General features: G+C 37.6%; 1 protein-coding gene across 1 annotated transcript in view; it reads left to right on the forward strand.

Annotated features, from left to right (window-relative positions):
• The first annotated feature begins 2,039 nt into the window (after positions 1–2,039).
• The window catches only part of ZFPM2 (zinc finger protein, FOG family member 2), a 464,257-nt gene continuing 444,150 nt past the window's right edge, over positions 2,040–22,146 (forward strand). Inside the window, exon 1 of the mRNA XM_004282929.3 lies at positions 2,040–2,694. Coding sequence (XP_004282977.1) covers positions 2,655–2,694 — 40 coding nt within the window. The 5' untranslated portion in view covers positions 2,040–2,654. The remainder of the gene's footprint in view (positions 2,695–22,146) is intronic.

Raw genomic sequence — 22,146 nt, forward strand, 5'->3', positions numbered from 1 at the left:
TGTAATAATATTCCTTAGTTTAATTCATTTATATTGACCAGAATAATATATCTATTTATAAATTTAGATGAGCTATATTTATTTCTAATACTGTAATCTGGTTATCATATCAATCTTGCCTTGAATTCTCTGACTTTTGCTCCTTTCAGCTTTTAAAGTGAATATTTAGTTGAGATTTATTTGTTTCTCTTTTGCTTTGCATATTTAACCATTTCAAATGCCAAAAGAAACATTAACTGTTATGATATTTTAATTCCAATGGGCATTCTTTTTGGGTAACATAAAAAAGACAGCCAGTTTTATAAAAAGATCTTTAAAAACCATAATATATAATAATTCAATTCTAAGTATACCACTTTAATTGTAACGAATTGGAAATTAAGGAGGCAATAATCTGTAGTTCTGTCTGCTGATTCATTCCATAACACAAACACAAATAACCCTGCTTTTCATGGTACTTACAGCTTTAATTTGTTGGTTCTTCAGGGGAGGGACTTTGTCACTTAGTGCATTTTCCACTGCAAAGAACCATGTATTCTTACAAGCTCTGTGGCAATAGTACTAATGGTAACGTAATAAAATTCACAGTTGGTCTTCAGCTCTGTATTAACATTCTCTCAGCCATACCTTTCGCAGGGCAACTCTTTACACCTTCCAGAAGATGTTCTGATGGGGTTATCAATGACACTGATTACAGTGCTTCCTGCACACTGAACAGCCTGCATTATGCTCAATCAGCCCAGGCTCTCTGCTGACCTCCAGACCCTTTTAGCGTGTGGAGTTTGGCGGGGCTCACACCCACGTTAGTCAACGAAACAAAGGGGGGGCTCGATTTCAGATCAGAATGGATGACCTCACAACCTGGGGGGGAACGTCGGGTGCATACATGTTAACGGCAGTGGAGTTTATTAGTAAATACTGATTACATAAAGCAGCCAGTTCCACTGTCTCTTGGATAGACGCCTCCTTCAAGTCCACCTGGGAGAATATATTTAAAACTCAGTGTATATGAAGCTATGAGAAACTAAGCTAGCCTCATGCAGCTTAACTTGGCCAAAATAATAACTATGCAAATCACTTAAAAATTTGTTCTTTTGTCTTGCAGTTTCCGACATACTACGCACACAATAATTGAATAATAATGAAACTAAACTTTAAAAGCTAAAGAACCATGAAATAGTTATTGGGTCTTACATGCTTGGGAAATTATGGCAAGATCAAATCTTTTATTAGTCGCTGGTTGCTTCCCTGTGGCAGAAGAACTAAAAGAATGAAAGATTATGGGGAGGGGGTGGGACTTTAGAACTTCCACAGACTTCCTCAAAAAGTTAGTATTCTGATTAGAGATGGTTCCTTTCCCACAAGGGTAATCACCTAGCGAATGGTCCTCCTTTCTGATGGGAGAAAAATATCTGCCTCGCTCCAAATTCGGAATTTTTACAATCTAAAATGAAAACTCGAGGTGAGAAAGAGCACTTTTAGGACGCTGTTCAGCATCCCATCCGTGCTGGCCAAGTGGGGGGATGGTCCGCGTCCGCAGCGGTCTCCTTGGAACCTTGAGAGCAATGAAATGGTCTCCTGAGAGCCTGGGCAGAGGAGAGGACTTAACTGGCCCGAAGACATACAGCTGGCATTTGTGATCAGCTGGATCTCGCAGAGGATTTTGCCAGTGGCCTAACCTTCCTGCCAAATAGCTGGAAGGGCGGGGTGGAGGCTAGGGGAGGGGGCGGCATAACTGGAAGCACAAAGTTTATGGAGTGACTGAGATTTCTTTGTGCCCCGCTGGATAGGCGAGGCGTGAGAGAGGAGAGTTGGGGTCCATCAGAGGGGCTGTTGAAAAGAAGTTGCCGGGAAGGGGAGGAGGGGTGCTCTGGCAAAGGCCCAGAGCTGACGCGGTGACAACTGCAGAAGGTGGCCCCCCTCCAAGCCCGCCCCACGCCTCCCTCTGTCCCTCCAACCCCCCGCCGCGCTCCCCTGAACCCCACGCGACCAGGCCAGGGCCCTAGTTTGCATCCGGACTGGCTTTGGATGCAGCCAATCCTCCTTTCGCTGATGGAATAGTCCCCCCTCCCCACAGCCCCGGCGCGCCCCTCCCTCCCTCGCCTCGCCACCTCCCGCGGCTGAGCGAGAGCTGCGCGGCCCGGAGCGGCGGCGGCGGCGGCGGCGGCGCTCGAGTATCTGCCCCGCGAGCCGCGGAGAGGGGAGAGCGAGAGCGCTCCTCCTCCCGCGCCTTCCGCCCCCTCTCCTCCCCTCTCCCCTCAGCTCGCTCTCCCTTCCCTCCCTCCTTCTCTTCCTTCTTTTCGTGCCCCCCTTTCCCTTTTCTCTCTCCCTGTCCATTCGTTTGAAAATTCCCATTCCCCCCCATCGCTCTCCCACTCCCCCCACCCTCCCCACTGTCACACTCTCTTTGCCCCCCTCTCTCTCCTTATTTGCCTGCTCATCTCCAAACGTGGATCCGCGGCTCCCGAAGGAGCCCAGCGCCCGGATCCCGCGCGTCCGGAGCACCTGGAGTCCGGCCGGCGGCGGCCCGAGCCTGGCCAGCGGCGGCGGCGGCGGCGGCGGCGGCGGCGGCGGCGGCGGCGGCGGGAGCCGAGGAAGCGGCAGCCCCGACCGCGGGCACCGCGGGAGCCCCAGTGGCAGCGGCCGCCGCCGAAATGTCCCGGCGAAAGCAGAGCAAACCCAGGCAGATCAAACGTAAGTTTGCACGGGGGGCCGAGAGTTGGTGGGATTATTTCTGAGGAGGGGGGCGCGCGGGGCGGGAAAAGGGAGGGAGACTCGGGGAAATCCTTTCCCGCTGCCCGGGATTTGTCAAACTTTGCCTGAGCAGCTGGAGGGACAACTAGTCGGGCACAGACACACGGACAGCCCGAGCGCCAGGCAAGACAGCGGCTGCGACGAGCAGCTCACTCCTGTTCGGCTCATCCTTCGCGCTCCGGGGTCCTTTTTAACCCGACCCCCGCGCGCAGTTAGCGCTGCTGTCTCGTGGAGCCTGCCTGGGCAGCCCCACTCATTTAGGAGATTTGTTACTAGCGCGGCTGTTGTCATTGTTGTTGCGTTTGACGGGCTGCTACTCTTGGGGACCACTTTTTAGCAACCGGGGGTGAGAACTTAGTTCTCCGAACAGCTGGTCGAGACCTCGGGGCGAGGGGGACAACGTCCCCAGGCGGTGGAAAATCAGTGTCTGGGTCGCGATCCCAAAGCCGAAGCGAAACAAAAAGTAGGTGTAAAAGTTCGCGCCTCTGCAGCAGGCAGCCGTGCGCCTCCGCCCTGCGGGTCTGGCCGGGGGCTCCGGGCCCGTCCGGTTCGCGTCGCCGGGGAGGTCTGCGGAGCGGGCGTGCGGTTTACCTCGGGCCCTGCAGGCGCCGGGAGTCCTCGCTGGGAGGGGCCGCCGGTCGCTTCCCAGCGCGGAAGGCGGGAGTTCAAGGCAGCCTGGGCGCCGCAGAGAGCGTGACCTGAAACCCCCGAGCCCCTGGGGGCCTGGGTGGTACTGAAAGGACACAGCGGGGCGAGAGGCACCTGCCCGAAACGCACACACCCGCAGAGCTCAACTCGGCCAACTTTTCACGTCTTGGGGAAAATCCTTCCCATGGTGTTTTGTCGCCCTGCGACACGTCTTCAACGCTTTGGCCGAAAAGGAGAAACAGCCTTATTTATTTTTTTATTTTTTGCCAGCCATGTGGTGTGTCCATTCCTTCGTGTTGTTTAAAGTCTGGCAACTAGTGTAAAACTGATTATTGTGTAATTTTAGGAAAAAGCTTTAATGACACTCCTTCCCCCTTGATTATTAACCCTACTCACCTCCTCGTGTTGAAAATTTCATTTAATGTAGTTTTAAAATAAATCATATAAACCAACGTAGCCAGTATGAAGTGGGGTCCAGGATATAAGCAGTTTGCTACATAAGTATTTTGAGCCTTGCCTCTGAGACCTGACTCAATAGCTTTTATTTCGTGGATTTCGTCTCTTATGCTTAAGTTCCTATTTTCTGCAACTTGGGTTAAAGCAAGGACTGGACTTAACTTTTGGCTCAAAGCAGTTTTAATTGAGTAGAGATACCGTTCTTGAAGACTTTCACTTTTTCAGAGTGATTATTGTATGGTTTCAACTAATAGCCTTTTACCTTTTAGAACTAAATTGATCACGTCCCTGTGTGTAAATGTTGCATTTTATAGTACAAAACTGTGCTTATTATAAGATATGATTGTAAACATTATTAAAGGCAAAATGCTTTTTAGTTCACGGCTGTCGTCTAGATTGTTAATAAATAATTAACATTAATTGATTGTATGGTGCAAAGACCATCTGATTCTACTTGGAAATACTTTGTTATCTTCCCAATTAGCTACATTAAAATTTTTTTTTCTATCCTTCTATGTCCACCTCATATAATTGAAGATTAAAGCGTTGGAACTAATAGCTGATGCTACACTTGTGTTATAGGTCATAAAACATTTTAGTATTATTTGAATGCTGTGATTTATTAACTATCAAAAATACTTAAAAGTTCTCTCATTTGAAAGTGAACAAGTATTATATTTGTTGACAGTGATCGTTGCCTGCTGATATATGCATTCATATGTGGTATTAATATACATGCAGTTTAGACTTTTAGTGGATTCAAGTTGGGGTCACAGTGATAATCTATGCAAATGTGGACACACTTCTCCCCTTGCACTGTTAAGGAAAATGAAAAATTAGAGCTCTTTGAATTGTTATATATAGAGCAGTGCTATCTAATAGCTGTTTTTTTTGGGGGGGGGCGTGGATACTAGTTTGACCAGCTGTAAAGTCACTTTGTTTGTAACCTATTGGCATTTGCCTCCTTTTGCCTGTCCAGGAGGAGGAGGCAGTTTTGCAGGTGGAGAAGTTTGTCTCGGTACTCAAAGTCATTACCATGATAGGTCTCTCCCTCCAATTTTAGTAGTGTATAAGAAGTGTAGCATTTTTTTAAACGATTACAAACAACAGTGTTGCTTTTGATATTCTGGATCAAATAGAAGTTTGGAAAATATCAGAAAGAGATGCATTTTGAAACAGTAGCGTTTCATGCAACTAATGAAACTGCATTTTAAACTTGGAAACGTTCAGAATTTGAAAATAAAGCTTTGGCATCGCTGATAAAACATACCCAATTTAGAGCAACTATGACAAGCAAAAGTCAGCTTATACCAGAAACTCTGAAGACAGTCAATTTAGAGGACAAAAAGGTTGTTGGGCACAGTTTTTTTTTTTTTTCTTTTACTGCGTACAGTTCCCTGCTATCTAAAATTGTGATTTATACAGTATTTTAATATTTTGCTTATTCTATCCCCTTGGGTGCTCTCTGGGCAGCGATAAAAAGGCAACGCTGAAAGAGCACCATTAATTTGCTATGATGACTGGCCAGATAAGAGGAGATAATGGGAAAGATAAGCAGAGAAGATATACCATCAGAAACCCGATTATTACCATTAAAATTCCAGCCCAGCAATCTGCAGAAGCCTGATAATTCCTTCTCCGTTTCCACCACTTTGGATGATAAGGCAAAAAATAGTCACTCAGTGCTCCTTGATTAGACTGCCTGGATTTCCTGATAATACAGTGATAAATTATGTATTTTGCCCCCATGTTTTGTCCCAAAATTCAGATTTTTTTTTTCCTATTCCAAGACTATATTTTCTGCCCTCCCCTCAGAAGCTTTCTCTCCTGAGCTATTATTGTAATCCTGGTTTGATAAAAAGCCCTGATAGGACGGGAGGTGTTTGGTGTGGGAGCCATATCATGCTATCTGCCCATCTCCTCGCACAGCTGCTCGCTGTTGTTGTTTTTAGCCTTATCACCTCCTGCCAATATGCCAATAAATTGCCCAGATTGTTCTCCATTCTGGGGCTGCACTGCAAAATTTATGACAGAAATGATGATTTTTTTTTCTTTTACCAATGTATCTCTTTATGATTAGTAACTGTGTTGTGTGTGCAGTTTACTGTCATTTCCTTCTTAAAGCTGTTGTCTCTAGTAATGTGTTTACTGCCCTATATGTCCCCAACTTCATTCACACTTAAGTGTATTGGCTATGGGTTCAGGAAAAAATTTTTTTTTCTTTTTTTTGTGCAAATGCCAGCTAGTAGTTAATGTAGACATCGAAAGGGAGGAAAGAAACTCAAGTACTTTATTTTCATCTAACATTAAGAAAAGGCACTCTTCTTGATACCATTCAAGCACAGTTTTCCTAAAACTTTTAGATTGCTTGATGTTTTCAAACATGTAGAACAGAAATGTTCGGTCTAGATCATGTGCCAAATAATTTGTGGTGAAGGAAAAAGAAAGGGTGAATTAAGAGGCAGAATTTTTTTTTAAGTGAAGTAGATATTGGGAATGAATATATACACCTTGAAAGTAAAATGTCCCCTGTTAAGAATAATCTCGTTAGCAGTTCTGTACTGGGGCTTTTGCAGAAGGTGGAATCCTTTCATAGTGAATAAATTACCTTTTTGTTATTTGAGATGATCTAATAAATTCAGGCTGTATGAGTCCCTGACTTGCACAGTAGCATTTTAATGTTTTATGCTATTTTTTAAAAAAGTACATAATATTAAATGTTTTACTTATAAAACGATTATTTTACATGAGAACATTGCATATTAAATTTATTTAATATTTGCAAATGTGAAAATCTCTAAGTGGATCATCTTTAGAACCTTAAAATTACGTTACACAAAGAAGTGGTTGTGGTTATTTTTCATTGTTCTAGTGTAGGGTTTTTTTTTTTTTTTAGTGTTTCTGGTATTAATGTTCAATCCATAATTTGGGGGTTAATTAACTACTGTATTATCATTAATATTATTATTTTTTAAAAGGGGTTTGGGTATGCTATGCACATTTGAAATACATTGATCACTCTTATACTCAGGATGTTTTCTTTTCACCTGCCAAATATTAAGACAGATCTTTGCTTTGAAGCATATTACTCATTTCTTTGGATTTTAAAAATAATTAACTATAACATTTAAAAAATAAGCCATTCTCTTTGGCTTATGGTATGTCTCATGTTAGGGATTTTATTTTCTATGTTTTTGACTGAGTAACATTTCAGAAAGCCTGTTTTTACACTGGCCATGAAATAAAGGAAAATACATTATGTATGATAGTTGTTTTATCAATAAAATAGAAAGATCGGTACCCAATGTAAGGTAAAAAATTAATTTCTTTATTTACAAATTTGAAATATATCAATACATAGAATTTTTCTGAAAAATCTAAGAATAAATATTTAGTAGATTTTTTAAAAATAGGAAAATTTAAAAATGGCTAATATATGAATCCTAGTTTTTAAGAGTTATTATCATGAAGTCAGGTTTTTTTTTTTTTAAGTTCAGTGGAGTCAACAATGCAAATATAAATGAGGTAGCATTTTCATCCCTAGTTGCTATAAAAGAGTTTAGGGTTAAAACTTGGTGATATGTCTTGGAATTAAAAGAGCAGCTCTTATGTTTTCCACTTCTGGTAACTTTCTAAAGTGGTTCATTTGTAAAATTATGCAGTAAGAAAAATTATGAGGTTTAATATTATATATCTCAATATTTTTTAAATGGACAAAGAAGTTTGAACTCTTCTATAAATTATAGGTAGAAACATTAAGAATAATATAATTGTATTGGTTCATATACAAGGAGTGTAAGCATCTCTTTGAATTGCACGTAAGATATCAGTGTTCACTTTAGACGTTGCAAGGTACCAATAAGTCTTTGTAAATTAAAATTTTATTTCCTGAGCTATTTAAATATAGACATAGAAAATATGTGACTTGTCCTATATTGTTTAAGTTGGTACTGTTAAGTTTTGCAAGACAGTAGTGCAGTTAAACAATTTGCTTCTGATTTTTACATTCTGCTAATTTAAAATCTATTATATACTTAAGGGTTAATGCAGAGATTTACACATCAGTTTGTTTCTGGTTAATTGTGGGGATAAGTTAAAATATTCAATGATTATGTCAGTTGTCTAGCTCATATGTATGTATGTTTTGCCTGTTTGGTAGTGTAAATTAAGTTAACTTTGTGTGTTACAGTTAAGGTAACTCATTTCTCCCGTTCATGAGCTCTTGAAGGCCTCCCTCATCCATGTTATTTCTGCTGTTTGAGGACTATTTAAGGACTAAATTAACTCTTCCTCCACATAATAAAAACAAAGAAATGAAACTAGTTAGCCCATTTTGCTGATAGTTCTTATCTCTGGAAAAAGTTTTGAGAGAACGAGATTGAAGCTAATGTGTTTGCTAAAATGACATATCTGGAATTAGATGTATGGATTTCTAATACTGATATTTTTGCTCTTCCCCATAAACAAGGCAAATCAAGAATGGACTTACTGGCATTTTAATCACATCCCCTTTTCAATATGTAACTTTTGCTAAAAAGGTATTAAATGAATAAAGTAATCTTATATATTCTACATTCTGTGATTAATTTTTATGTTCAAAGAAAATGCCTTCTCAAATGAACTTTCCTTCAAAAGAATGCATATTCAGGTTTTCATAAGGTGACACTTTAGAGCAGGTTTTTGATGTTTGGCTAAATTGTGTGGAAAATCTAAAATTAGGTTTATCTGGGAATAAAAAATTTTTCAAGAATACTTTTTTGAATGCAATCTTTGTTCACTAGAAAATGTGAGTGAATACATTAACTTTGGAGCTCTCATTCTCCAAATCATATTCCCTTGGAGTTTTTGTTACTTTCCCAATTCCGAAGGATTAGTAGGACATTTCAGAAGAGCACTGCAGGTATTTTTGAAACCCTGTCTGATTCAGCGCCTGCCACTGTGTAAAATTATCAGTTCATTCCCTCACCAAATGAACAGCAGCGAAAGTCTGTTACTTCAGTCCCAGAGAATGTGTTTCCACCATAGATAAAGGGGTAAGTATGTATCATTCAATAGGTTACATTTTTAAAAGCTGAAATGCAATTAAATTAATAAGCTCAGACATCGCAATATTTGGCATTCTAGAAAGAACTATCTCTTTAAAGATATTAGCATAAAGATAGCACATTTGTTTATTATGCTTCCAAATCAGCTCCTAGTATCTCTGCCACAGGTAACAATTGACTTTTCAGGCTTCAAGTTAATAGCCTTGTCTCTTGCTTGTAGGGATCAATATTAGTATTAATTAATCACCATTATCAGCACTAGGATCTGGTTCTATTTGTTGTTACATCAGCAAAATATCAATATAGAAAGTGGACTCTCTGATCGTCATGGCAACTTCATCTCTTGGGTCAAAGAAAGTTTATCTTATCTGTGCATAGAGAGTGGCAAACTGTTGAGGGATCTAGTTTGAACTCTAAGAACATTGATTTAGTTTTTGCGAATAGAGGCTGAATTCCAATCACAAGGGATAGGTAAGATTTAAATATTAATGCCGAGAGGCTTGTCTGAGAGGGTGTCATACCATTACTGTCAGACTGTCTTTTTGAGAGGACAAAAAGAGAAGAATTGTCTAGTCAGGATTATTTAAAGCCTTAGTAATTTGTGCTTTTGACAAATACTCCTAAAAATGAATATATGATAATTACTGGGTAGAACTGGTTTTGGTCAAGATTTCCGGTGTTAAAATAAGAAGCTCTTATTTTTTCTCTTTCATCCCTTCTTTCCTGGTCCATTATAATAATGTATCCACTATTTTTAAAGTACTTTTGAGGCCCAGTTTTGCCTCACGATGGGTGCAGGATAACCAGTCCCATGTCTGAGGCCAGAGAGTTTTGCTATGAAAGGTCCATGGAAGAAGTGGCGTGGACACTTTTATTTTAGTGTTAACAAATATTCATTGCTAATAAAGGAAATCCTAATGTAGTAAGTAAATAAAGGAAATCCTAATGTAGTAAGCTGAAAGGATAGATGTCTTCAAAGGATGTTTGCAAAGATAATAAAAGGTCCTAAGTTGCAAAAGCCAGGAAACAAAAGACATGCTATTTTGTTGATATTTCTAAGAGACAGTGATCACTTAAAATAAACATTTTTTTTTCTAAATCAGATCCTTGGAAATTCATCTTATTCTTTTAAAAAATTATGCTAAAGAGTAAAAACTGGATTTAGAAATGGTGCCTGAAATGCTGTACTTTACTGTTAAGCTTGTGGGCACTAAATAAACTTAAATAAGTTTGTATATGGGGAAACTGTATATGTATCTCATGATTTTGGAGATTTTAAAAATGAATGTTGAGTGCCTGATGGCTATAACCAATGCCATATAATTGCTTATTCATTCCAGGCATTGTCCATGTAATAGCTGAAAGTCAACTCTTTATATAGTCTGCAAGGCAGTGCCATTTAATATTTAATATTCTGGTAATATCCCCATGAGTGTAAAAAAATAAAGGGAATATGTTTATAAGAGGCACTAGTGTAATATTTAGTATTAAATAGACCTTCATTTCATCTGGGCATCTGCCACTGACTGTTGCCCCTTTGAATTGTTAGAAGTTGTTGAATGGTATTAGTCTGATGTTTCTTATACATGATTTGACTTTTGATAATGTTAGATGTATCTTAACCAACTACCACAAATATATATAAAATAGCTTATATATAGGCTACCACAAACATATAATTTTAATAGCCCACATAAAAGCTGTAACACCTAGCTTTTGTGCAGCCTATTTTAAAAGCTATTTTAAACCTTAAAATGCATCTAAAATTATCTCTAGACGGACATTTATTGAAGATATATTTAACATTATTTTTTAGTTGATTCCCTTCTTAGAGAAATCCTTTTGAAGATATGAATTACTCTAATCTACATTTGTAGGACTTTGGTGAACATCTCTTGTTGAGACAGTAGAAGAGAATTTTCAACAAGTTGACATCTATATAATATTGCATATGGAAGATTTCTTGTGTGAGTTATTTGACATAGGTTTTTCAGCCACAATCTCTAAAATTATTTTATTTATTTCAAAATTTGGAAATATCTTTAAACTTGAGTAGGGTGAAGAATTAATTACAAAACTGAGACAAATATTTGTCCTTTATTACCTATTAATGTGGAACTTTTAATTTTCTTATTAGTTGTTCGTTTGGGATATGAATAATAGTGTACTCTTCAAGAAAGACTTGCTTTGTTGTGGTATATTCTGAAATTGTTGTGAGCCTGCAATAAACTGGAAGTTAGAAGATTAAAAATAGTTAATTGACAGATATTCAAGTTCAGTTGAGGGCCAGATTCCTCTAAATGTGTGCCAAAAAAATAGCTGAAAATCTTATACTACCAAGTGGCTTTAAAGATAATAAAAAATAATAATGATAGTAAATAATAATTGAATACACTAAACATTGTCCATTTCCCTCTTGCTTACTACATTTAAATTCCCTAATTTAGAAGAAAGGTTTTAAAGATTATCAGGTAATTCAATTAAAAGTTCTGATTATTTAAAATTAAATGATACAAATTTGTGTTATCATTAATTTTAGTAAGAATTCTTGCTTACTGTGTCTACTGAGAAGTTCAAAGTCTTTAAAAAAAATTTTTTTTAAATAAAACGCTTTGAATTCAGTGGGAATCTTTTGAAATGCTGTACAAATTATTCTTGTACTTTCTCATTTGTTGTGTACAGATTATTTTCATGGTGTGCATTTTCATCCATGTCAAAATATTATCACTGTAATACATTGTGATGTTCATAGCCCATACTTTTATGATTAAGGTATGTATTTATGTGAATAAGTTTTGTGGATAAATTTTATGCTGCTTTCAAAATATAGTTCAGTGAAGATTTTAATGAGAGCTGGATGGGATATTGACAACATTGCCTTTAATGAAAATCCTATATTCATCATAAAAGTTGTTCTTTTGATTTTAAGGAAAATCTTAAAAATTAATTACTCCTTGAAGAAAAAAGAAGACTATGTTAAGCAAGTGGATACTTATGCTAACATAGAGTATTTATATCCACAAAATATGTCTATATTTCACTCTTCTCACTTTTGTGTAAAAATTATGTAAAAGATATTTTCTTTGAATTAAAAATTTTTAAACTCATAATATATGTCATAGTTGATTTCCTTACCCAACTAGTTTATGTGTACGAGTGCATTCTTTATATCATTAGAGCAGTGGGACAGCTAATGTAGATTTGCCAACAGCATGGACAGTCTAAACATTTTTTTCCTCCAAGACTCCAGTCAATAGGAATAGATAAAAAGGCTTTTAATTTTCTGACTTATTTTTATTTATTTGGGATAAAACTATCTGAATTTGTATTCTGCACATTTATCAATTAGGTCTTCTTTCTTTTCTTGAAGTGACATCCTGAAATTCTCATTTTGTTAGCCTTTCTGCCCACATTGTCATGAAAACAGTGACATTTCCCTGTGATGTTTGACTTGTACCTAAGTACTTTTACAGATTTTTGATTTATTGGGCCTCCCACAGCCAAGAACAGAGTCAGTGGGCAGGAGAGACTGACCAGCATGGGGCCTGTGCAGAACTGAAATATTCAAGAGTTCATTTGCAAATATATTAGGTAGCTGCTAAAAATACCACCCCACTTCTTAACGATGTGCATCTTGGACAAACCGGCACATATTTTGTCATCAAGTTGCTTAAGCTTCTGAAGTCAGGGCTACAACTGGGTCAGATGATAAGATGAGCACAACAGAGAAACGAAGAGAGCGTCTGATAAAACCTGATTGATTGATGTCTGGCTTCCCCACCATCACAGGCAGTTGACAGTTAGTTTGGGATCAGATGATTTGGCTTTTGCGATAGAAGATGGGGCTGGGTAGGCAAGCCTGAAGGACAAAAAGGTCAGTTTCTGTGTAGTGTCAAGTGATGTCGAGCTCCCACAAGGTGGGACATTGTTAATATTTCATTCTTTCTTTTTAGGTCTAGGCCCTAATATTTGATAGTCACTTAAAGGCATGAAGATTCAGTCTACAAACAGAAATCTGTGACTACCTTCCTGTTCTTTTAATCTAATGTTTTTACATGCTTTATGTTACAAGGGCAAGGGCATATTTTTTTTAATAATTACGTGATATTTTATGTGATACTTTGCAATATATAATGACTTCTGCGTATTTCATTTTATTATGATCTTGTAAGGCAAAAATAATCATGACACATAAATTCGCTAAATTTAATATTAGAAAATACTTTTTATGGAGAAATATAGATTTACTGAGGGGAAGTTACAATGTAAATTAATCTAGAGTTATCAGCTCCAGGTGTTTGGGTATCATAGATTATGCGAAGCTTAGGTGAAAAATATTCTATTACACGGTTTAGACATGTCAGAGTTTGGGAAAACCTTTCTAGGCACAATGGGAGAACTTTATATTTTGTACAGATCTGTGGTTAGTGAATGATTGTGGCTGTAGTTTGCTGAACTTTACTCTTGCTGGTGATAGGATTATTATAATGTTTCTTTGTATTTTAATCATGGAAAATCCCAAATTCTTGACATATTAAAATCACCTAAAATATATGTTAGCCAGTTTATATGCTACTACAGAACAACACTGTAGATCGCTTTTGAGTTTGAACATAATTAATAGTAGATATTGATTATATCTACTATTAGGTAAATTAGATAAATTATGTCTACTATTAGAAGAAACAAGGAAGGGAAGAAAGAAAAAGGAAAGAAAGAAAACCAAAATGGCTAGTTTCAGAATAAAATGTTTTCCAGTGTTAGCCATGAAAATTAGTAAAACCGTTATAGTATTGGAATTTGGACAGCTTGGATTTGAATTTAGATTTAGGGCAGTTTGATTCTCTCTAGAAATCCTTTAGGATGTATCGCTTTTCTCTGAGTTTTAAGGGTCAGATCTCCAAAGGACAGTTGGGTCTCAGCTAATACTGTAGGCTTAATACCAACAGGATGAATTCTGCAAGGTGCTGTATTACTGATAGTATAAGTGGAATACTGTATGAAAGCACATGCGCCAAAACCTGAAGTGGTACTCAGAATGAGTGATCAGGGAATGGGGGCTAATGGCCATTTCAGTCGTGATTAGTAATACTTCCAAGAAAGGTGCCATAAGAAAATGACCTAGTCTCTTCTACATACATTTATATGGAACAAAGAGACCTATCTATCGATCTGTCTACCTCTCTCTCTCTCTATCTATCGTCTCAGGAATAATGAGGAATCATTTAGGTGTGGTTACAAAAACTTTTTCAGAAAAGATGTTTCAGGCAAAAGAAGCACTTTAGTGATTCTGTTCTGATGGTCACATTGCTGATGGATGTTATTTACTGGTGGTAGCTAATAATGGTCAATACTTTTTGTTACATCAGGGAAATGAGAACACAAGTGGATTTCCCTGGCACAGTTGCTGTATAAGTCTGTGATACATTTCTCAGTTATTCAGTAAAAATGATGTTTCATTTTAAGGTGGTATAACAGTTGTAAAATGAAAATTACTTTGATAAGTATTTAGAGGTTTTTTTTTTTTGCGTACCCATGAGCAGCTGTCTAAAGTTTTTTTATTTTATTTTATTTTAATAAATTTATTTATTTATTTTTGGCTGTGTTGGGTCGTCATTTCTGTGCCAGGGCTTTCTCCAGTTGCGGCGAGCGGGGCCACTCTTCATCGCGGTGCGCGGGCCTATCACTGTCGTGGCCTCTCCCATTGCGGAGCACAGGCTCCAGATGCGCAGGCTCAGTAGTTGTGGCTCACGGGCTTAGTGGCTCCGCGGCATGTGGGATCTTCCCAGACCAGGGCTCAAACCCGTGTCCCCTGCATCGGCAGGCAGATTCCCAACCACTGCGCCACCAGGGAAGCCCTCTAAAGTTTATTAATTTGCTTTTCTGTGCGCGTGCACACACACAGTATCATAGATTATCTAATACTGCCTTCTGAACCCTTTTATTCCTTTAGCATTTTTTGTCTGTTTGTTTCTGTTATTCCATGTGTTTTTTTTAAACATCTTTATTGGAGTATAATTGCTTTACAATGGTGTGTTAATTTCTGCTGTATCACAAAGTGAATCAACTATACATAAACATGTATCCCCATATCTCCTCCTTCTTACATCTCCCTCCCACCCTCCCTATCCCACCGAGCTGATCTTCCTGTGCTATGTGGCTGCTTCCCGCTAGCTATCTACTTTACATTTGGTAGTGTATATATGTCCATGCCACTCTCTCACTTCGTCCCAGCTTCCCCTTCCCCTTCCCCGTGTCCTCAAGTCCATTCTCTACATCTGCATCTTTATTCCTGTCCTGGCTCTAGGTTCTTCAGAACCATTTTTTTTTTTTTTTTAGATTCCATATATATGTGTTAGAATACCGTATTCGTTTTTCTCTTTCTGGCTTACTTCACTCTGTATGACAGTCTCTAGGTCCATCCAACTCACCACAAATAACTCAATTTCGTTTCTTTCTATGGCTGAGTAATATTCCGTTGTATATATGTGCCACATCTTCTTTATCCATTCATCTGTCGATGGACACTTAGATTGCTTCCATGTCCTGGCTATTGTAAATAGTGCTGCAATGAACATTGTGGTACATGCCTCTTTTTGAATTATAGTTTTCTCAGGGTATATGCCCGGTAGTGGGATTGCTGGGTCATATGGTAGTTCTATTTTTAGTTTTTTAAGGAACTTCCATACTGCTATCCATAGTGACTGTATCAATTTACATTCCCACCAGCAGTGCAAGAGGGTTTCCTTTTCTCCACACCCTCTCCAGCAATTATTGTTTGTAGATTTTTTGATGATGGCCATTCTGACTGGTGTGAGGTGATACCTCATTGTAGTTTTCATTTGCATTTTTCTAATGATTAGCGATGTTGAGAATCCTTTCATGTGTTTGTTGGCAATCTGTATATCTTCTTTGGAGAAATGTCTATTTAGGTCTTCTGCCCATTTTTGGACTGGGTTGTTTGTGTTTTTGCTATTGAGCTGCATGAGCTGCTTGTAAATTTTGGAGAATAATCCTTTGTCAGTTGCTTCATTTGCAAATATTTTCTCCCATTCTGAGGGTTGTATGGTTTCTTTTGTTGTGCAAAAGCTTTGAAGTTTCATTAGGTCCCATTTGTTTATTTTTGTTTTTCTTTCCATTTCTCTAGGAGGTGGGTCAAAAAGGATCTTGCTGTGATGTATGTCATAGAGTGTTCTGCCTATGTTTTCCTCCAAGAGTTTTATAGTGTCTGGCCTTACATTTAGGTCTTTAATTCATTTTGAGTTTATTTTTGTGTATGGTGTTAGGGAAATTAGAACACTCCATGAGGTTTTCAACTGCATCCTTTTTTTGCATATGGGTAAGCTGCATCAGATAAATATCTAATTATTCATTGAGGAAAATTAGAATTGACAAATGAAAAACTGCCACATCATAAAAATAATTAAGATCAGCAGTTCCTATGAATGGAAAGGAGCAATCAGCTATTTGGTCAGCTAGACCGCAATTTCTTGATTAGTTCTACGGCTTCGGAACTCTCACTTAAGGAAGAATATGAGTTTGAGATTCAGTGTCCGGACTGATTAGTCTGACATTCACTTTTATGTTTTTTCATCCTTGGTTTGTAAGTTTACATTTTGAAAAAAGATGAACAAAAGGGTTCAGGTGTGGGATGTTACTAAGAAAGACTTTTAGGGATTTGTTTTCTCTAAACTGGTTATCACCGGTGTTCTTTATACTGAGAAATAATCTCTTAGGTATTACCAGAGGTGAAACAAATGTTGAATGCACATTGTTCTTATTAATCCAAGAAGGAAAAATTAATTATTATATATTGAATCAAGAACTTTTAGCCTGGGATCCATAGACTTTGAAGAGTTTAAGACTCTCCAGACATTTTATACAAAATTTTCTGTATTTAAGAATTTTTCTGGGAAGAGGTTTTTATGAGACACTCAATGGGCTTCACAGCCCCATGAAAACTTTAAGACCACTCAAAAGAATTTCTGTGTAGGTGGCTATATGATCACTTGTTACATTGCAAAATAGCCGTATAAAAGGGGAACAGTTTCATTTTTATTTGCCAAAAGATTCTTTCAAAATCATAAAATCAAATCCTATCACCTTGCTGTTGTAAGTCCTCCAGTGGATGTCCTTTTCAAATGACATCTGAGTTTTTAACAATCATTGCTTATTGCATCCTCTGTGATCTATTTGTTGCCTTCTTGTCTGACCTGATCACCAAGTGTACCATGATCATGTGCCACTTCTCTTCCCAATTCCTACCCTGACTGGCCCCTATAAACCACCTACATTCACGACATTTTATCTTTACTGGTCTTCATTTTGTTCCTTGAACATGCCAAGCTACTTCTGTCTCTGAAATGCCATTTCCCTAGATTTCCATATGGCTGTCTTCTTCTTATCATTCACTTTTCACTTCACGTGTCAACTGTTAAGAAAGGCCTTCCTTAGCCCTCATTTAGAATTTTCTGTCCCCATACAGAAAATGCCTCAGTTTGCTCTCTAGCCTGTTACCTTATTTTATTTTCATTACACTGATATTTATCTGAAATTATCTTCTTTTTTTATCTGTTAGTATGTGTACTTCTTTATTAGATGACTTCTCACTAGAATCTAAGATTGATGGGCAGGACCTGGTCTTGTTCACTTCTGTACCTCCAATTGCTAGAAGAGTACCTGGAACGTAGCAACACTCAGAGAATATTAGCTGAATGAATGAACAATTTTTAAAAACTCAACAACATTTCCTGTGGTTTATCTTTTAATAAAAGTGGTTTTGAAGTTTTCCACCCGAAAGAAAAAGAGTTACTCACATGCCTTATATTTAAATTAAATTAACTCCCATTTCTTCATTCAACAGTCATTAAACAAAGTATCAATTGTGTGTAACGTGCTAAACCATAGGGAGGAGAAAATACAAAAATCAACAAACTATGGTCTCTCCTGTCAAGTAGCACATTAGATAGTGAAGGAGAAAGGCATGATTACTGTACACTATGATATGTTCTTGATAGATGGAACTAGAAAGTGACGCCTCTGTGACTCAGGGTAAGCCTCTAGGATGAGATCTTACTTAAGCTGGGTCTTGAAGGAGGAGCTGAAGATCCAGTCAGGACAAGAGGGAATTGTATACCAACAGAATCAACAGCTTGGCCAAGAGCAGAAAGGCATTAAGAACATAACATTTTCAAGATCCAGTGAATAGTTGTGAGCAAAGATGAAAAGTACATAGAAAACAGTGACAGAGAATGCAGCTTGAACTTGACTTGGGACCAGAGTTTTAAAGGACTTTGTGTGCTGTGTTAAAGAACTTGAACTTATTTTTTAGGTAGTTGATGGTCAATGCAGATTTTGAAAACTAGAGCCCGATTAGCGGATTTTGAATGTATTTGGTAATTACCAATTTGGTATAAGAGAAGACAAGAAAACCGTGAGCTGACAGTGGGTTCTAGTCAACTTTCATTTTGTTAAATTTAACAATTATTGATATCTTGAATTTAACCTTAGACCTCTGTGCTACCGTCCAACTTTTAGATGTTGATTTAATAACAGCATTGTAGCGGATGGCTAAAACAGTCACTGAGGACATTCAGTAGTTTACTATGAATATTTTATTGAGTGAGACAACGCATGCGAAAATAAACGAACAGAGCAATATCTTTTTAATTGAATCTGTTTGTGCTTAACTCACGAGATTGTCTTCGAGGGTAGTTTTGCATTCATTCATATGCATTAGCCTAATTTTATAACTGAATATCGAGAAGGATAAATTTTCAATAGCAAGTGGGCAGACCAGTTGTAACTGGGATTGCCAATTGCTGCAACCTCTTTGAAAGACAATTTGTCAGTTTATAGCTATTAAAATTGCACATATACTCTTTGACCTAGCAATTCCGCATATCCCATAGAAACCTTCATATGTGTGCTCTTACAGCATGGTTTGTAATAGCAAATAATTAGAAATTACCTAAACGTCCATTAATAGGGGATGGGTTAAATAAAGTTGTGGAGCAATCCCCAGTGTCATTCATGTGTTATAAAGGATAAGACAGATGTGTCCATGCTGCTATGATAATATCTGAAAGACTTATAAAGTGAAAAAAATATTTCAGTATGGCATCTCTCTACTTGTATTTTAAGAAATGAAAGAACGAATAGATACATGTATATGTATATATTTTCATGAAAAGTGTCTGAAAATGTGCAAGAAATTATTAATGATGCTTTTCTCTGGGAATTAGGACTGGAAATTTGGAGGAGGACATAGATTCCCTTATTGTCATACCATTACCATTACTGCTACTAATAAATTCTGTTGTGAAGGGGAGGTGTGTGAGGGGTAGGAAATAGTCAAGTACGTATTGCCAATATAATTAAGTTTTAAATTGCTTATCTTCCCCTCAGTTGTGTAGTTGGGAGGATAGAAATATGGTTGGGGGTTGGCAAGAAAGGATAGAAGATGGAAAAATATTTAATAAAATATTCCAATATCTGTCCAATTCAGACATTACTGAGAGGGAGAAGAGCTATAATGATAATTTTTTCTATAGTCCTTATTAACCTTAATATGAGAATATACCAAAAGTGAGCACTCAAGTGAAGATTAAGCTCTGTTTTACTTTGTAGAAGGAAAAAGCACAGAGAAAAGGAATTTAATACATTGCCTTTTACAATACAGCATTCCTCTATTCTCAGCATTGGTCATGGCTGTGTTATTAACCTCAGGTATAGTGTATGATAGTTTGGTTTTTGATAAAAGATCTATCCTTTAAAATGTGATGTACTATTATAGGCCCTGTTCTACAAAAAGAAGTTTATCCCCATGATGTTGTTTTTCTGAGTTCCGAAATTTTGTCCTGCTCTGCCTGAAACAGTTCATCTTGAACCCATATCCAGTGTTTTACTTTCTGAGTGATTTTAAGATGCCTGTTCTTTTTCTTCACATTATTATATGCAGACATATTTATAAATTGGTTCTGTGCCAAATATGTTGCTCTTTTTTGCACCTTCCTAATGATTTTGTATCCTTGAAAATCTTCCAAACTATCTCATATGTTCTTGTGGGAGCAGCAGCAACAGTAGAAGCAGGAGATGGACCGGAGCATGGTATAAGCTACAGCTAGAGTTTCACTGGGATTTAAGAAGGACACCCTGAGAAAGCATGAAGGTCTTGAATCATAAATGCCACCATAAATTTCCTCTGATAATTATTACAGAGTGGAAAAGGAAATGACCTATGTTGCTTTTTTGTCAAATAATTTTAAAGAAGTGGGCATAAAGTTGGTATAGAAGTAACATATGGAGTTGAGGCAAATTATAACCTGGAAACAAATGACATGTTTGTTACTCTCATTTGAAGGAACCTAAACCTAATACATCTTGCTAAGTCTGTTTTTACCTGGTAGACTGTTCTAAAAATTTCAGCCTTGTTAGAACATGTGACCAAAAGGACAATTTCATTCAGTTCATTCTCATGGATTCTGAAAAACCCAGGTGGGGTTGAAGTTTTTATTGGATTTTAGATTCTCATTTTGGACGGAGGTGCTACCCAGATGCATAGTCGAATGTAGGTAAATTCATCTCATGAGTGGCATTATGCAATGACTTTGTGTAAATAGAGAACTAGGTGAATGAAAAAAAACATTGATTTGGCTTCTTGAGGTATGTCTTGCCGTTAAGAAGTCTGTTCTTTTTTTAATTGAAGTATAGTTGATTTACAATATTATATTACTTTCAGCTGTACAAGATAGTGATTCAATATTTTTATAGATTACACTCCATCTAAAGTTATCATAAGATATTGGCTATATTCCCTGCGTTGTACAATACATCCTTGTATCTTAATTATTTTATACACAGTAGTTTGTACCTCTTCTTAATCCTCTACCCCTCTCTTGCCTCTTGCCCCATCCCTGTCCCCACTGGTACACTAGTTTGTTCTGAGTTTGTTTCTGTTTTGTTGTAAGAATTCTATTCTTAAAGCCCCAGAGAAGTAAAGGAAAGCATCAGCGGAAAACACACCCAAAGTGGATCCTGCTTCCCTGTGGCCTGCTGATATCCCAGCCATCAAGTGTTGAAAAGCCACAAGTGGTTTTCATGAGGATAAAGTTAGTGGTTAGCACTAAAAATAGACTCAGAGCAAGGCCTAGTAGAATAAGTGATTGAAGTTGATCTGTTAAAACTACCTTTGTCCAGAAGGCTCTACAACACTTCTAGGACGACTGGTTTCTGGGGTGAAGAGTCATCAGAATTATTGACGTTACTAGGATCCGTTTTCAGAATTGGGTGACCTGTTACATGCCTCGTATCTTGATCAAAGGTGGTGCTGCCTCTTCTTAGCCACTCTGCGGGAAGGTGTTAGCCCAGAGGACTGAATAATCTAGGAAATAACTTTGTAAGCTATCTACTTGAAAATGAGCGTGTTGGTAAACTTATGCATTAACTTGAAGACACAAAGTTCATTGGCTGGCTATGGGATGACACTTGAGTGGATGTGCAGCACAAAGCCACATATTAACCTTTTTATTTAGAAAGGGATTGAGTCAGTCACCCTTTAGAGAGAGGGCATGGGTGGTATTCTCTTTCAGAAATTTGGAGTCTTACATCGGGGTTCTGATTCCAGCTCAGCCGCCTTATTGTTTTATGTCCTTGAGCAAGTTATTGGGTTGGCCAAAGAGTTCGTTCAGGTTTTTCTGTAAGATGTTATGAAAAGCCGAACGAACTTTTTGGCCAACCCACTACTTAATCTGTGACTCAGTTTCCTCCATTTGTTAAAAAGAAGTTATTAAAGAAACCTAAACAAGGGCTATTTTGAGGATTAAATGGATCAATACATGCAAAGAGCTTAGACCAGTACTAGGCATGCACTAGTAAAGCATCTTTATTATTGGCATTTTTGAGGTCAAATCCATAAAAATAAATTGTTCTCTTGTAGTGATAAATATCCCCAGGTATTCAAAATATAAGTTTAATGTGTTTGGTTTGCATATTTTAATAGACAAATATTTAAATGAATTATTTTTAAAAAAAATACTGTTCCTAGTTGGAGTAAAAAGATAGAACTTGTTGAATATTCTAAATAATTAAAGCTTTTCTCCCAGACAACCCTGAAGTCACTTTTTAAGTAACGTGTACTTTATTCCCAAGGAAGAAAATATTTTAAGATTAATTGGGAAATGCCTTATAAAATATATTGATAGTGAATGTAGTGTATTCACCACACATAGAAACTGGTAAATAT

Source organism: Orcinus orca, chromosome 17 (genome assembly GCF_937001465.1).
Source record: "Orcinus orca chromosome 17, mOrcOrc1.1, whole genome shotgun sequence".
NCBI lineage: Eukaryota > Metazoa > Chordata > Mammalia > Artiodactyla > Delphinidae > Orcinus > Orcinus orca.